At 45.7% G+C, this 16,912-nt stretch overlaps 1 protein-coding gene across 3 annotated transcripts in view; it reads right to left on the bottom strand.

Annotated features, from left to right (window-relative positions):
- Nucleotides 1-1,914: 1,914 nt before the first annotated feature.
- Nucleotides 1,915-16,912, bottom strand: part of xirp2a (xin actin binding repeat containing 2a) — a 43,736-nt gene continuing 28,738 nt past the window's right edge. For all 3 annotated transcript variants that reach the window (XM_041032719.1, XM_041032718.1, XM_041032720.1), the window contains 7 exons: nt 16,014-16,151; nt 14,264-14,350; nt 14,040-14,109; nt 13,582-13,685; nt 3,636-12,963; nt 2,161-2,294; nt 1,915-2,055 (listed from right to left, as the gene is read on the bottom strand). In XM_041032719.1, coding sequence (XP_040888653.1) covers nt 2,200-2,294; nt 3,636-12,963; nt 13,582-13,685; nt 14,040-14,109; nt 14,264-14,350; nt 16,014-16,151 — 9,822 coding nt within the window. In that variant the 3' untranslated portion in view covers nt 1,915-2,055; nt 2,161-2,199. The remainder of the gene's footprint in view (nt 2,056-2,160; nt 2,295-3,635; nt 12,964-13,581; nt 13,686-14,039; nt 14,110-14,263; nt 14,351-16,013; nt 16,152-16,912) is intronic.

Consider the following 16,912-nt stretch of genomic DNA (forward strand, 5'->3'; position numbering starts at 1 on the left):
ACTCATATGTTGTGGAGTTCACGGAGCTTTTATTTCAAACCAGAGGACACGATGGAAATGAAAAAAAAGGGGGGAAAACCTCTTTATTCAGACACAAAAGAAAGCTGACAGCCATTCGTTCAGAGAAAAATACAGTTTGTGGTTAATGCACATGTTGCAAAATTTGGGAAAAAAAAAAATAAAGCCCGGTTTAGATCAGTCAGCAAAAATATAGATATGCATACTGAGTAACATACAAGAAGAAATATCCACTTTCCATTTCTCTGCACACCGGGTGCATTCAATCAGCATCAAACTAAGCTAGATATTGAATGAAAGAGCAGAAGTATGGTTTTAAAAGTCAGTACAAAAACACTAAAATAAATCAGAGCAGTTCATCTCTCCATGGACTTAGATGTGAAATTAGAATGTGGCCAACGCTGCCTGATTGTGAGCCGAATGGGGTGAATTCAGGAGTTGTCGCTGTCGTCGTCGTCGTAGTATCTGTTCCTCTTGATCTGCTCCTCCACTGTCAGGGCTTCGTCATCCTCCGCCCACAAAGAAGTGCCAAAGTCGGCGGCAAAGCCGTCGCCGCTCTCACCCTTTCCCCTCACGTCTCCCGCTTTCTCCGCGCTCTCTCTCGTCTCCATCCCGAAATCCAAAAGGTCATCCAGAGGCGTCTCCCCGGCAGATTGACTGAAGATGTCAGATTTGAAATCCGATAGCAGGCTGGAGCTGCTGGTGCTCAGGCCGGCGAAAATGTCCTCGAGGAAGCTGGATGTGCTAATCTTTGGCTCGGCGGCCTCGCTTTGGAAAGCGAACGCTCCTTCGGCGGCGTCTGGGAAGACGTTTGTGTCTGAATAGCAGTCTGTGGCTTCAGTACATTTGGCACCCGCTGGCACAAAAGCATCATCTCTCTGTGCCAACTGCAGCACTTCACTTGGCATCCATTTTGATTCTTCACAGTGATCAGCTTGGAAGGAATCTGTTGCTCTAGTTGTATCTGTGGAAAAGAGTGACTGATTTTCCTGTGCCTCATCCTGATTAAGAAACAGGATTTCATGCTCGTGCTGTGTTAGGCCTTTGTTATTATTATTATTATTATTATTGTTGGAGTTTGCATTCAGTGCCTCTCCTGCCGTCACCTCCTCATCTATTACTGTGACCTTTGCTGCCTCCCCATTGCTCACCCCATCATTACTTCCTTTATCTATCTCCTCCTGTGTTTCCTTCTCACCCGCTGCACCTTCCGCCTGCCCCTTATGCCCGTTTACTTTCACTTCCTCCTCCCCTTCTGCCCGCCTCCCCTCATTCTCCCCCTGCTCTTTCACGCTTTCCACCGCTCCCCCATCATTCCCTCCACTTTGTTCTCTCTCCTCCACTCCGGGGTGCACTTCAGAGTCCATTTCAGAACCCACTTGTGCCCCAGCCTCAGAGCCGCCGTCTGACTCTTTAGTTTCTCGAGTGTGAGCAACACTCGCCGGTTCCTCAGCAACTGCTACGGGGGAGGCCGGAGTCTGCGACTCTGCTGGAGTCTCTTCAGACTTTTTCACATTCTCTGTTAAACAGCCACTCTCCTGCACCTTGTTATTTTCCTGGGGTCCGTTTTGTGCTTTAGCTGCAGGAATATCAGTCTCTTTCAACGAAGGCTTCGCAGGCTGATTTAGGTGGTCATTTTCCTGAGATGAGCCCTCCTTGGGGGGCCACGATGGCTTGACCAACTTCAACTCCTCCTCGATAGTGAAGGCTTTCTTTGGAGACTCTGTTTGTGGAGGCCACACTACAGAAATCTTACTCGTGGGCTTTTTGTTTTCGTCCACTGTTTTGCATATGTCATGATCCTGCGTAACCAGTGTGCTCTGAGCAGTGGAATATCTGGAATCCATGACTTTCTTTTCAGGCGATGGCGATTTGACGTTTGTCTTTTCAGCTGAATTCTGCTGGTTCTTATTATTCCATTGTTCTTTGTGTGGTTTCTGTCCAAACCCCTCGTCGTAATTTCCTTTGGACTTGAACAGTTGCTTGTAGTGTGGTTTGCAGTACATTCGTCCATGGAGAGAGGCATAGTTACCAAGGCTATTAAAAAGATCAAAGGAAACACATGTTTAAAAAAAAAAAAAAAAAAAGACAGAGCAATATCAAAACAATATGAATGATTTGTGTGAAACGAAAGGGCTTCACCTTAGTTTGCCTCTGCAGTGTTCACAGCGAAAGCAGCTTTTATGGAAGTTTTGTTTGTCTGCGATCAGCGATTCCATGGGGTACACCCTCTTCCGACACACCCTGCACAGTTCGGACTCTGGAATTCGAATTTTCTGCAAAAAAGAAAAGAAAAGGACAAAACAGATTATTTTACAAGTGCGATTTACTGTAACTGTGATTTACTTTTCATTTCCAAGGAAATTTCCCCCGGAAGGAGCCATGTAATTTGGTGCAGCTTAGAGGAAAAATGGGGATGTTGAATTAGTACATTTACATTAAATTCATTCCAGTGAATTACTCTTGTAACCTAGAGCAGTGGTTCGCTAACCTTTATGGATTATAGCCCTTTAAATTACAGCAATACATGATTGTGAGCCCCTCATCACAAGGTGTGGTCTTAATATGGACGTAAGTTTTCCTTCACATATTGTTTCAAAAGAAAAGACCTTACCTGTTACCTGAGGAGGAAAAAAGAAAAAGAAAACAATACACTAAACTATTGAAAAGTCAGAAAAAGAAAATACAGTCTTGTGCAGGAGGATTGTTTTTTTTTCCTGTCCTCTATTATCCCTTTATTCACATCATGACCCCTTCAATTTCTCTTGGGACCACTTGGGGAGGTTGGGGACCAAGAAAGTCTTTAAAACTGGACTAAGTAACGTTTGTGTCCATAAGGCTTTACATACATCTTAATGTTTATTTGTGACATGACATACACATTACTATTCAACATAGGTGGATGATTATGTTTACAATAATAAATAAATAATAAATTAATATTTCCTTGTGTTTAAATTGACATTTCCTACTTGACCTATAATTACTGTCAGGTTACATGGCTCTTTGCAGGAAACTTCCTCGAAAAAGGACAAATAAAGCTGCTGTTACTGAGTGAATTAACAGTGTGGATGTGAAGATGCACACACTATAACATACTGCAGTAAAATATTATCATGTCAATGCTTTAAAAAGTTACTTCATTTTGAAATTCACTTTCATGGAAGACGGACCAAAAGGTGAAACCTCATCTTCAACCTGAAGAATAAAAACTGAATTAGAAGTGTTATTTTCTTCCTGCTGCAGACATTTGGAGCAGCTCCCTGCTGCCTCGCAGTGAAAACAGCACCGCACACCCAGGCAAGAGAAAATATTAGTTCAATATGTTAGCATCATTGCCAGCTTCACACATCAGAGGCATGAATAAACAGGACAAAGTGGAACCTGTGAATACTAAAAGGTGTGAAACTGCCAGTACCTAAGCTGAGAGCTGCTTTAGGTTTGATGCTTCAAATAAAAGAAACCGAGGGACGTACAGTAAACAAGTGTCACACCAACGTTAATGCTTCTTTTCTCTCCGCACAATGCAGCCGCTGCCTTCAAATTTTCACACATAAAACATGTTAAACACACCGTCAGGCTTGTTTAGTATCCTCATGCTGCACAGCTCGGTTTACCCGTCACGACAGTCTCCTGCTGGTGTGTTACGATCTGTGAAGTCCTCTGCTCCGTGACACTGAAGCCCAGGTTCTGGAAAACTCCTTGGCTCTCAGCCCACGACTGCTGGAAGTTTCTCAGCAGCTCCTCCGTGGAGGCCTCGGGGGGCACGGCGACCGTCGGAACTTTGCCTCTCACCACGTCGGCGTAGGAGGGAGGGTTACCGCGGGTCAGAGAGCTCCCAGAATGCATCTCACTCCTCATCTCCCTTGTCATGTTTCCAAAGTCGTCAACGCTGCAGAATTGCTCGGTGACTGATGTCATTTCAGAGTGACCCACCGGCTCGGAATAGGCCGACTCAGGCTCTCTCCTCTCTATTTGCTCTCTCAGCTCTCGGGCAGCCTGAGAACTGTGCTCTCCCGTCTCAAACACATCCTTTATCGCTTTAACGTTGAGCGTCGGGATTTCTTCGGTCCTTGTGGGATGTGCCTCTGCCTCTGCATCCTCCGTATCGCTCCCCAGCCTTTCTGCGATGACAATCGGCTCTTTTCTGGCGTAGACTCTCGGTTTCGGAGATTCAAATCTGTTTACCAGCTTAGACAGGTCAACTTTTGGGAGGTCTTCTTTCAGAAGATCTACAGTCACAGTTTCGGCGACTTCCTCCGTATCAGGTCCCAGACGTTCGGGGATATCAATGGGATCCTTCCGGATGTAGGTCCTGTTCACCTCAGCCTTCTGTGCCTCCTCAAAGAAAGACTTTTTGTCCTTGACTGTCATCATGGAGTCCACCATTTCTGTGACATCCACCAATCCCTGCTCGTTTTTCTCTATGGGAGTCTCCCTGTCGCTAAAAGGGGATGGCTGCTCTCTTTCAGCTGCAAAACACTCGGGTACTGGCATGGGAGGTGGGGGGGTCAGGCCGCGAGAGAGCTTCGAGGTGGTATCCCTCAGCTTCATCAGCTTCTCCGAGCGGCTCAGGGTGGGGGACGGCGTGGCCCTGCTGAAGGTGGACGTGGGCGTGTACGACTTGCGGGGAGGCGGCGGAGGTGTCCCGACAGATTTGTAGGGCGGAGGAGAGGGTGTCACTCTGAGCGGCGAGTCTACCCTCCTCGATTCGATACTAATGAAAGTGGGTGATGGAGTGCGGATGCTCGCTAATGGAGAGGACACTCTGCGGTCAGCCGCCTCACTCAGCTCCTGATGCACTTTGCTTTCTTGAAGGGACTTTTTCTCTTCCACCACCTTCGTTTCTGTTTTGGACAAACCGATATTCACCTTTGATATCTTTGCAGTTGCTGAACTGAAAACCCTCTTGTCTGGTTTCGGGGGCACCGGCGGTGGCGCGTCTTCTTTTTCGTCTTCTCCCTGCTTTTCCACGGCTGTCAAGGTCTCCTCCAAGAACGTGAGCTTTGTTTGAATAATATTTTTCATATAGACCGCCATCTCTTTCAACTTTTTCTTACTTTGCTGTTTAGCAATTTCACTTAAATTCTTTTTCTCATCCGAGCCCATCACCCATTCAGGGATTTCGCTTATAATCATCCTGACGCCGTTGGAGTCCATTTTGCTCGGCGTGCCCTCGAGGTCTCTCAGCTGAGTGAGCAGCTTCTGCATTACATTACATTTCTCTAAATCTGTGATTTCTTCTGAACGGGCTTCATCTTCATGGGTCATTTTCTCTGTTCCTTTCACAGACACGTATTTAGCCTCACCTTTTGACTTTCCTACCTTCATCTGCATTTTATTTGTTTCCACTGCTTGTTGTTTTATTTGCTGTGCTTGCGTCTGAGCAGCCTCTTGCCTCTGAAGGCTCTGCCGGACCCCGCTCTCGGTCACGACCGCCTCCTCGTGTCTCTGAATGTGCTCTGTCTTCATGCTCTGCTGACTGTGGGAGACAGATACCTGGCCTTGTCCTTGATGAATTTCTGCAGATGTTATCTTAGTCACCGTGGGCATTAAAACAGTAACAGATGGTGACAGCTTTACCTCAGTCTCATTTCTGTGCACCTGCTTTCCCTTTTTCACGTGAACCTCTGCTTCAGCTTCCTTCGCAGGTGGGGTCACCTGACTTTTCTTCTCCCTTCCTTTAATTTCTGTTTTCATCTCAGCTCTTGCTGATGTCAGCTCCCTGCTTTCCTGACTCACTTTTGTTTCACTTCTCTGTGACACATTACTTTTCTCTTGCTGTAAATGCATTTCACATTTCATTGCATCCTTTTGTCCCAAACTGTCACATTTCTCCTCTCTCTTCTCCATCGGCATCTTAAAGGTTTTCACCTTGAAACTCGGAGTTACCTTTGGAATTTTAGTGGGCTGAGAAGGACTCATTTTCCCCTCCTGTGTCGGAGGCACATTAATATTCTTTACATCCTCAGCTTTCAATGTGACCGCAGCCTGGCTTTGAAGATATACATTTTCCTGGACAGCACTCTGTGTGGCGGTGATAGACCTGGCGCTGGATTTCTTAATAAACTGCTGCTGCTCTGCGACTGAAGAAGTGACCACGCTGGAGCATGACTGCACTTCGGTATTTGAAGCCTCATGATGAGACTGAGAAACAGAAACCGTCTGATGTTTGGCTGCCGTTTGACTCTTTTTAACAGCGTCGGTTGAGGCAAGTATTTTTTCAGACGAATGCTCGCTGGCAACGTGCTTTTTTTGTGAGGACACATTTGGAGATCCAGGGGCTGATTTCTTATTTACCACTGAGATCAAGGGCTTGCTGCTCAAAGGGATCTGGGAAGAAGTTTTCTTGGCAGGTGACTGCTGTGCCAATATTTCATCTTTGGAGATGGTCTTTGCTTCTTCAATCTTTGCTTTTGTCACTTCCGTGGCCACTTCTTTCTCAGTGCTCTGTGCTGCAGAGGGCTCAGCACTGGCAGCAGAGGCGAGCATATTAACAGGTGGAGAAGTGGGAGTTGTGACTTTACTCTTCTCTAATTCCTCTTTCTCTATCCTTTGCTGGCGGTACTTTTCCTCCGCAAGCATGAGAGGGGTTTTAAATTTGCGGGCGTAAGGTCTAGCCTTTGGGGCTGGAGCAGGGTCGGGGGGTGGAGGCAGTTTGATGGGAGGGACGAACGCTTTGCCTTCTTTTTGCATCGGTTTCACAGCTGGGATGTTTGCTGTTTTTGTTGCTGACACTGCTGTTGATTCAGAATGAATTTGTTTGCTTGTTTCGAGCTGCTGGGTTATTCCCTTTTTCACTTCCTGAACCTTAGCTTCTTCTTTATGGTCTGTTGACACTGTTGTTTCTTGCTCAGGGGGGAGCTGAGGTGGAGGTGGAGGCGGAGGAGGAGTTGGCTGCTTTTTCTGCCATTTGGGTTTAACTTGTATGGGCTGCTTCTGTGTTTCTGGCTGCTTGGGCACTTTGAATAAAGGCCTGCCGATGGGTTTCCCCAGCTTTGCAGGGGGAGGCTGAGGCAGTGCATTAAGCTCTTGCTGTGAGGGAGGTGGAGGGAGAAAATCTTGTCCACCTACAGAGGATGGGGGCGGAGGAGGTGGAGGAGGAGGGGGGAAAAACTCGGGCTCAGACTTCACACACTCCATGGGAGGGGGAGGTGGCGGAGGTGGGGGCGGGAGATCGCTCTCCTGCATCATGGTATAAGGCCGGGATGAGGGGAACGCCGGGGTCTCCAGCACTGGCGATGGCGGTGGAGGGAGAGAGAGCTCAGACTCCGAGGACGGAGGTGGTGAAGAGGGAGGAGGGGGGAAGTGAATCTCCGGTTTTGCCTTTTTGATCGCACCTTTCCCTCTCGCGCCGGGGTTCGAGTGATCGCTCTTCGTATTTTTGAAGCTCTGCTTTTGTGCGAGCGCCTTATTCTCCGTTTGCTTTTGAGACGTCGACGTTTGCTCTGACACCGTTACGTTCTGCTTATGCACGACGGTTTTCTCCGTCACCGTCGTCTGCACCTGTTTGATTGTCTTTGCTTCACATATTTGCTTGTTTGAAACGCTCGTCTGTGATGTCTTTTGCTTGTCTTTCATCACACTCGCATCAGCTGCTCCAGTCTCTGTTTGATCATTATTAGTCATTTGTTTATTCTTTATCATAATAGGCTTAGGGGCTTGTATTTTCTGTGGGGGCAGAGCTTTCTGTTTCTGCTCTTTTATGCTCTTCTGTTGAGAGGCCCCTGTAGTATTGTCTGTTTTGGCTACAGTAACAGAGTGGCCCTCTTGGGTTATTACCTGTGTTTTCACTGATTTGCTTTCATTGTGCCTCTGTGTGTGCTTCTGTGACTCACCGCTCTGAGAAAGGTTTTTCACAGCGGGGGCTGGATTGACTGCTACACTCTCACTCTTAGCTTCATGTAAGCATTCATGCTCCCCTTGCTTCGCAGGTAATGGATTTTTCACGGGCACTTTTGCTTTCTTGGGAGGATGCATGCGTTTCGGGTTTGAATACTGTTTTCTTTGCATCAGACACTTTATCGCCCCTTGAACATCCCCTTTTACTACCTCCTCTTTTTCCACCTGTGTTGTCTCCTGTCCTTCATAAAGAGACTTTATGGATGTTTTCACATCTCCTTCAATGCTTCCCCTGCGCTGTGTTCTTGGAGATGTTGTCGGCTCTAGCAAGAGCTGGATGGTGGCTTTAACATCCCCCTGTTCGCTCACTTGATGCTGATAAATCTTCTTCTCATTCGACGCCTCGTGTAAACTTTGCATGGCGGTGTGGATGTCTCCTTTGACAATCTCCTCTTTTTCCACCTCTTTCACAGCTTGCTTTGCGTCCTCCAGGGACTTCAGGGTCCCTTTGATATCTCCTGGGACTAAATCTTCTACAGTCACTTCCATTTTAGTGCTTGCGGATTTCTCCAGTGACTCGAGAGCACTTCTGATGTCTCCCCTGACGATTTCCGGCTTTTCCATCTCTTTGGCTTGATGCTGGGCCTCCTCCAGAGACCTCAAAGTAGTGGGTATGTCCCCCTTCACCACCTCCTCTTTCTCTATCACCACTTTCTGATTGATAGCTTGGGTCAGTGAATCCAGGGCTGCGCTAAGGTCACCTTTAACAATATCGCTTTTCTCTAGGTTTCTGTAGGTAACAGTAGGCTCTGTCATGAAGACTTTAACAATGCTGTGTACGTCCCCGGGAACGATATCGTCCTCTGCCACCGTGCGACCGATTTCCTGCTGATTCTTCCGCAGCAAGATTTTGGTCTCTTCGATGTCACCGCCTATGATGTGCTCTTTTTCCACCTTTTCCTGGGCTTCATCAGACTCGTCCTGAAGCTGTTTCAGGTAATCCAGGGCTCCAGACTCAATGCACGTGGAGTAAAAGCTGACATTACCCCTTTCTGTGTCTCCAATCTTTATCTTTTTAGAGTCTTCTCCACCTGAGTTGGAGAGAAGGCGATGAAGAGTCTTGCTGACATTCCCATGAATGATATCCTCTTTCTCCATGCTGGCCCTCTCACCCTTATTTAAGAGGGAATAGATAGTCATCCTCACGTCTCCTTTCTCATCCTCCTGAATCAGAATGCCACGCTTGGAGGAGCCCTCATTCTTCAGCAGATTGTTTATGGCCTCTTGAATGTCACCGCGGATAATTTCCTCTTTTTCAACATTGATTCCCTTTTCCTGGTTGAATAGCTGCTGCACTGTGGTGTTGATGTTCCCCCGCTCTTCCTTGTCAATAGTTATCCCCCTCTCAGTGGTCTCTCTGCGGTTCAGGAGGTTCATCATTATGTTGCTCAGATCCCCTCTGATAACCTCCTCTTTTTGGATTTGTGGAGCCTCCTGGTTCATGAGTTTATACTTCGCCATGCGGACATCACCAATCTCATCTGTCTCGATGAGAATACCTTGTGAGTCCACCATTTTCTGACTGTAAAGCTCCTCAAGTGTCTCTTTGATACTTTTGCCTATTATTTCCGTCTTCTCCACGCTGTTCTCGTTGAATTCGTGGAACGGGGTGGTTTCAAATAGCCATGTTGTCGTCTTCACATCGGCCTGTGGGATTTCCTCCTTTGTCACAACAAACTCTGTGCCATCAGTCTCTTTGATACTGTCAAGGGGCTGCTTCTCAAAGAGCCACACAGACTGTTTGACATCCCCTTTCATTACTTCCTCTTTTGTCACTCTTTCCATGCCATCATACTCAGCGCCTTCGCCATGGATCTCATCTATTGTGCGGGTTTCAAACATCCATGTGGCAGATCTGACGTCGCCCTTTTGGATTTCACTCACGCTAACGGTTCTGATGTATTTCTGTGACATCTCATCAGTCTCGAATCGCTGCTTGTTTGTCTTCACATCGCCGCCTTGGATATCAGCAACTGTTTTTGACCTTTCTTTTATTTCCTCTGTAATTTCATCCAGAGGTTGAGTTTCAAACTTCCATCTGGCAGAGCCGACGCTTCCTTTGCTGATGCCTTCCTCAGTCACAGCTTTAATAACATAGACCTCCTCTGAATCTCTAATTGAATCCAGCGGCTTTGTTTCAAACAGCCATCGGGCCCCCACCACATCTCCTCTCATGATTTCTTCCTTGGTAACTGTAGTTACTTCATGATAATGGCCCTCCTTGTCACGGATGGCATACAGCGGCTGAGTTTCAAACATCATGGTGTAATTTTTTACATCTCCCTTTTCCATTTCATTTCGAAAGATACTTGTGATTTTTGAAATATCAGTCTCCGTGGACTCCTCTTTAATTTCATCCAGAGAGTATGTCTCAAAAATGAAACGGCCTTTGTCAACGTCGCCCCCCTGCACGTCAGTCACAGTGCGAGTTTCCCTCACCTCTGTGGCGTCATCACGGATGGCATCAATCGGTTGGTTCTCAAACATCCAGGTGCAGTTGACCACGTTTCCCCTCTGGATGTCCTCGGCCTGCTGCGTCTTCAGCCTCTGCATCATTTCCTCAGAGGTGGAGCTCATAATGTCTGAGGAGCGATTCTCAAAGATGTATTTCATTCTGGAAACGTCGCCTGACTGGATGTCAATTTCCGTAACTCTCCTGAAAGAACCGCTGTCCTCGCCTGTGATGTTTTCAAGATTCTCGGTTTCAAAGAGGAAGCGAGCCAGTCGCACGTCTTTTCCTTGGATGTCTTCTTGCTTTACGGTGCAGGTTTTCAGAATGGTCTCGGACTCAGACTCGGTATGATCACGGATGTTGTCAAGTGCCTGGGTCTCAAAGAGCCACGTGCACGTTTTGACATCTCCTTTCTGCACTTCCTCGACATCAGCCTCACTCTTTTCCACCTTTTCATACAGAACATCCATGGGCTGAGTCTCAAATAGCCACCTACAGGTCTTAACATCTCCTTTTTCTATTTCAACATCCTGCTTAGTTTTATGTTCTTCATCCTCAGAATTACTGAAAAATTTAATGGCATCAAGTTGCTGAGTTTCAAACAACCACTTGGCTGTTTTGACGTCCCCTGATTCGATCTCCTGTTTGGATATACCTTTAATGATTTGGAACTTACTGATGCTGTCATCAAACTCATCAATAGGCCGCGTTTCAAACATCCATCTACAGCTGCGCACATCCCCCTTCACAATCTCCTCACGCCTCACGGTCCTCACCTCATGGTAATGGCCAGAGCTGTCTTGCATTGCATACATCGGGGTGCATTCAAACAGAACTCTGTTGGATTTGACAGATCCACTCGTGACACCTTCAACTTGAATTTTCTGTGTTCCTTCACACTTGCTCAAATCCATACTTTCAAACCGTTCCTTATAGTTCGTCACATCTCCTTTGTCGAGGGCTTCAATGTTCACAGTTCTTGTAATCTCCTTCTTCTCCTCCCTTATATTCTCCAGAGGCTGGCTTTCAAACACCCACTTCTGATGTCTCACGTCACCCTTTTCTTCTTCAGATGCAACCATTTTCTTAAGTTTCCCCACTTCAAGCAGTTCTTTCAGATTTTCCATGGGTACTGTTTCAAACAGATGTTTTGTTGATTGAACATCACCTCCTACAATCTCCTCAGAGGGTAAAGGTTGAGCATTGGTGTTGTCTTTCAGAGTATCCATAGGCTGAGTCTCGAAAACCAGACAGTGTTTCCTCACATCAGCTCCAATTATTTCTTCCTTTTGCTTCCTGGAACTCTCCCATTCCTCGTCCTTGATGGTGTCAAGGGTCTTTGTCTCAAAAAGCCATCTGCCTTTGTTCACGCCGCCTTGAATGTTGTCCTCCATGGAAATACTGCATATCAGTTTCACCTTAGTAGGGTCTTTGTTGATCATATCCAGAGGCTGGGTTTCAAACATCCAGCGGGATGTCTTTACGTCTCCTTTCTCAGTTTCCTCCCTTCGGATGGTGGTGATCTCCAGCATCTCTCCTGAATCCCCCCTGATGACACACATGGGCTGGGTCTCAAACATGCGGGTGGTTGTCTTCACGTCCCCCTTAATCTCCTCCAGCTCAGACTTCAGGTTCAGGAAGTGGCTTTCCTCGATGGTTTCTGTTTTTCCGAGGGAATCTAGATGCTGAGTCTCAAAGAGATACCTGGCGGTTTTGACGTCTCCTCCGGTGATGTCTTTTGTGACAACATCATCTGTCTCCTGCTCGTCTTCTTGGTAGATCTTATTCAGATAATCCAGCGGCTGCGTCTCAAAAAGCCATGTCGCAGTGCGAACATCTCCTCTCGCAAGATCGGTCGATTTCTGCGACTGCTCAGTTGAATTCTGAGTCTCTGTCCCTAAAGCGTCCATAAGCTGAGTCTCAAACATCCAAGCTGTGTATCTGACATCTTTGCCAGCAATGATTTCCTGCTGGGCAATATTTTTTACCTCGTTCTCATCTGGGGTGTCATCTTTGATGGTATCTAGTGGCTTGTTTTCGAACATCCAGCGCATGGATTGCACTTCACCTTTAAGGATCTCGTCCCACTCCAAGGACTCTCTGTCAGGGCTTGAGCTTCTACTCGAGTTGTTGCCATCATTTTCAAAAATGTAGCATGCCTGCTGGACATCACCCACAATTTCCTCACTTTCAAAGTCCTTCTTTTCTGCCTCACTGAGCTGGCTCGTGAAGTCTGCTTCGAGGTTCTTGCGGACCTCTGGATGGATGTGCTTATAGAGGCGTTTTAGTTCAGCCATGCTCTTGTGTTTAAAGTATTGTTCCTTACTAACAGTGTGCTTCTGTTGGGGGGCTGACTCCTGGGGAGGCTGGGAAGAGATAGCGGACTCTGGGACTTCCTGTGATACTTGCATTAGGTGTGAGGGTAGGGGAGGGAAATGGTCTGTCGCCTCATAAGCCACCGACGAGGCTGACACTACTGATGAGGCAGTGGCGGTCTTTACAGTGGAGGAAGTGTCATAGCTTGTCATTGCTGAAGCTTTGGAGGACTGGCTTATTGGCGCCCACTGAAACTGGTTGAAATCCACATCAACCTTTGGTTCATAAGTGGTTTTGGTTAAGGAAAGAAAGACACTGTGTTAAAAAATCTTTACATTTTTCAGTTTCGGGTCATGTAAAGCACAGAAAAGCACAGCTTTGGAGAACAAAGTCATTTAGGAAATGAAGTATCCATTTTAAACCTAAAATAATAATTATTACAAATGTGATGTCTATGATTTCTGCAGCTGAATCCAATTTATTTTCCAAAGCTAGAGGAAAAAGCCCCAAATAAAAAAACCTAATTTGGATGTAAATGCACAAACGCAGACACATCTCAAGTCTGTCAGACCTCGACATTTTCAGTTACGCATGTTCCTAATTACTGACTTGATTGAAATATTCATTGAAGATCACTTTAACTGCTGACAGTAATGTGAGTTCTTGTTTTTAGACTGGGTTTTCCTTTTTAACACCGTGGGGGAAATAAAAGTTTCAGACTTTGGCTGTGTAATGACATGAGGTCTTTTATCCATTCCAATTTATTCTCCATCAACTCATGGCATGCGCAATTTCCTTTTGATGATTTCATGATGTGGCCTCATCCTCATACTGATACCTCATAAAAAAAACCCAAACTATCATCTATTTAGATAAACAGACAGCATCATTACCTTAATTTCCTTGGCTGGTGCAGCTTCCTCAATCGTTTTTTCATACTGCTGCTTCAAAGCCTGAGTGGAAACCTTTGGTAGGTCCTCTCCTCCGACGAGCATAACTGAATTAGACACAAGAAGAAGGCTGCCTCATTAAGTCATTCGCAGTGAGGGAGCTCAGGGGGATTGGAAAGAGAAATAAATCATTTCATTAAAAACCTGAGTAGTTTTCATTTTCTGAAACCATGCAGCGGTGATTGCCCAATTTCCAGTTTCCAATATTTTACCTTCCTGACTCTGCCCTGATTAGATTTGCTGCTATGCACTGAATAGAAAATCATCTGCGCTCCAACTCATTTTCATAGCTCATCCCTTATTCAGGCATAGTGGGAACAATTATTAATATACAGGACACAAGCAATGCTGTGATAAAAAAAAAGTGCAAATTACAATATAAAAGGCATGAGCAGAACAACCTGTTTCATTGTAATGGTTCCCATAACTGCCGGCCACATTGTTATGGTGGGTTCTTTGATCATGGACCACCTGTGAAAAGATGGTGGGAAATCATTAGTATACTGGAAACACCACAGCAGCCTCCAGCTGTTTTCAGTGACAAGAATAAGGCAATTTTTCTACAGCAATGTTCTGATATAACCAGAGATGCAACCACACAGACGATGAGGGTAACAACCAGTACCTCTTGCTGATTGTGAAAGAGGTCAGTGGTGGGGATGACCTCTCTGGCACTGCTTCTCACCGTCACCTCTGAGGAGCTTGACATTTCCTGTCAAACACAGAGAAATGGTGACGTGGAAACACTGAGTGAGTCCCCCACCCCCTCCCCAAAAGATGCTCGTGAATACACAAACAGCACAAAAAAATGGCCACAAACAGAAAGACAGACAGACACACACACACACAATCGCCACGGTTTTATCGCTTCATGACTGCGAGCTGTGAGGAACAGTAAGATAGTAATTTTTATATTGTGAAAAAGATTAATAAAATACCTCTGTGGCTGGTAACAAATGCTTTTCCATTACTGAGCTGCTTCCTGGGGAACTCCCAACTTTAAAATCCACTAAAGGATTTCAGCGTCGGAGAGAAACGGCGATAGATTACAAAAACTCTATAAAACTGCATCAGCCACTTCCTTCAGTGAGATTCATGCAACTTGAAAGAGATGAAAGAGAAATATGATATTTGAGCTTGTATCCTCTGCTGTTAACATGAAAGATACATGGAGGATGGGTGAGGGTGGTGGGTGGGTGGGGGGGCTCTGTACTCCTGAAAGCACTTATGTCAGTATAATAATATCTTTTCTGATGTAAAACCAGTTTTAAAACACAACTCAGATATTACACCTGTGAGGAAAACTTGAGTGGAAAGCGGTTTTCTGTTGCGGCGCAGAAGCAAAAAACTCAATCAGACAGGCTCAGACATTTCCCCTCACGAACCCCTATGTAAAATTTAGCATTCAGCAAGGTCCTGGTGCACTCGATGAATCCACTCTGCCTCTCGCCCGAATGAGCAGATGGGGAGAATGCATGGAGGGGCGGAAATTGACCTTACTTCACTGAGATCCGGTCCTCGTCCCAGGCTGCTAACGTGTTCTGGCATTTCCCTCACGCGCTGGATGACAGCGGTTAGATAGACAAGCAAAGTTCAAGGTGCCCTCTTTGATTTGACCTGCAAGGACGCCCTCGGGGGGGGGGGGGGGGGCGGAGTGAAGCAGTGAAGCAGCCAAGTTTTTCCAATAAAGAGCTACAGTAGAATGTAAATCATTAAGCTGCATTCGGGTGGTCCTCTCTTTACACGGAGCTCGTGAAGAGGAAGGACAGCAGTTCTCTCTACTTTAAAGAGAAGAAAGAAAAAAGGCCCCTTTCATCCGTCATCTGCAGCGTCTCTATCTCTTCAACTCATTTTCGAAAGAGAAGTTTTCTTCTCAGTGTGATGATAATATCACAAACATACTCCAGCTAGACTTCTCTCCGTACTCTTATGAGAAAGCTGCTCGTGCACAAAAAGCAAATGTGTGTTCAGTGCATGAAATATCAGATTCCTAAAGACATGAACTCAAACCTTAAAGGAACAGTTCCACCTTTCTGACACATAAACGCTCATTTGCCAAGAGTTAGATGATTAAACTGATACCGTTCTAATATTTGTTCATATTTAGTTTTCCATTATTTTGTAGGTTAACACTGAGGTATTTACAGTTAGCTTAGCATATAGCTTGGCTGTCAGAAAAGTGAAAGTGCAGAGCCTCATTTACAGCACAACTCTTGGCAAGAAGCTGAATAAGCATCATTTCCAACTGTTGAAATATTAATCTAGAAGTTTTTTTTAGATGAAATATCATGTCTGCCTAGTTACTGTCACACACATTCATATGTATGTATGTGTGACAGACAGCAGGGACGCAGGGACCATGATCCCACCCTCACCTGGACAGTCTTCTGTTGGAAATGATACTGGGTGACGCTGGACTGGGAGGACGAAGAGGCAAACTCCTGGTTCTCGAACTGCCTCTTCACACTGGCGAGGCCCCCGGGCAGAGAACACGCCTCTGACTCATCCATCATCTATCAGCAGAAAACAGACGACATAAATCACACCTGGGAATCTGTATACTAATCATGGATCAAACACACTGCAAAGCTACAGTTTAGGTGGAATTTAAAAGATTGGATTTGACCTTGGTGAACCAATCTCTGCTCTCTTTGTGCATTTGTTATACATTCACTTATGCTAAAACAGAAGTGAATGCAAAAAGTGTTATGCTAATGCTTTCAGAGGCATCAGCAGAGTTGGTTTTCTTTTAAACGTGGAATGAATTCAGCAATATTAAAACATCAACAGCGGAGATAAGATGGTTCCTTTAAGATCCTCCGGGGTCTGAAACCGGAGACGAGGTATAGGTCAAATGCACACAGGACAAAGATGCGTCTTTGTGATACAAGTAGCTGAAAGAGGGAAAAGAAAAACCTAAACTAGACATTTTTTTGTGTGCTTATTTTGGGTGGAAAATTCAGCCAACAGCCAAGATGGCAGGCACCCAGTTTAAATGGATTTATTTCTCCCATATCTATCCTGCAACAGAGAGAGTGAAACATCAATAAGAAACTTAGTCTTTCAGTTTATTCAGTTTACAGGAACAAAAATTAAAAAAAAAAAAGCTTTTCAGTTCCTTTTATTAAGCAAGGAATTATTCTTTAAAACTGGAAAATACACAAAAAGCCTGGTTTCTTTGCAAAGACCAGGAGGACAGAAGGGGACTGTCTAAATGTCATCAGTATGGAGAATGCAGTCCTCACCCGACAAGATCCGGGCACACTGACTATTT

The sequence above is a fragment of the Toxotes jaculatrix genome, chromosome 24, assembly GCF_017976425.1.
Source record: "Toxotes jaculatrix isolate fToxJac2 chromosome 24, fToxJac2.pri, whole genome shotgun sequence".
In the NCBI taxonomy this organism is placed as follows: domain Eukaryota; kingdom Metazoa; phylum Chordata; class Actinopteri; family Toxotidae; genus Toxotes; species Toxotes jaculatrix.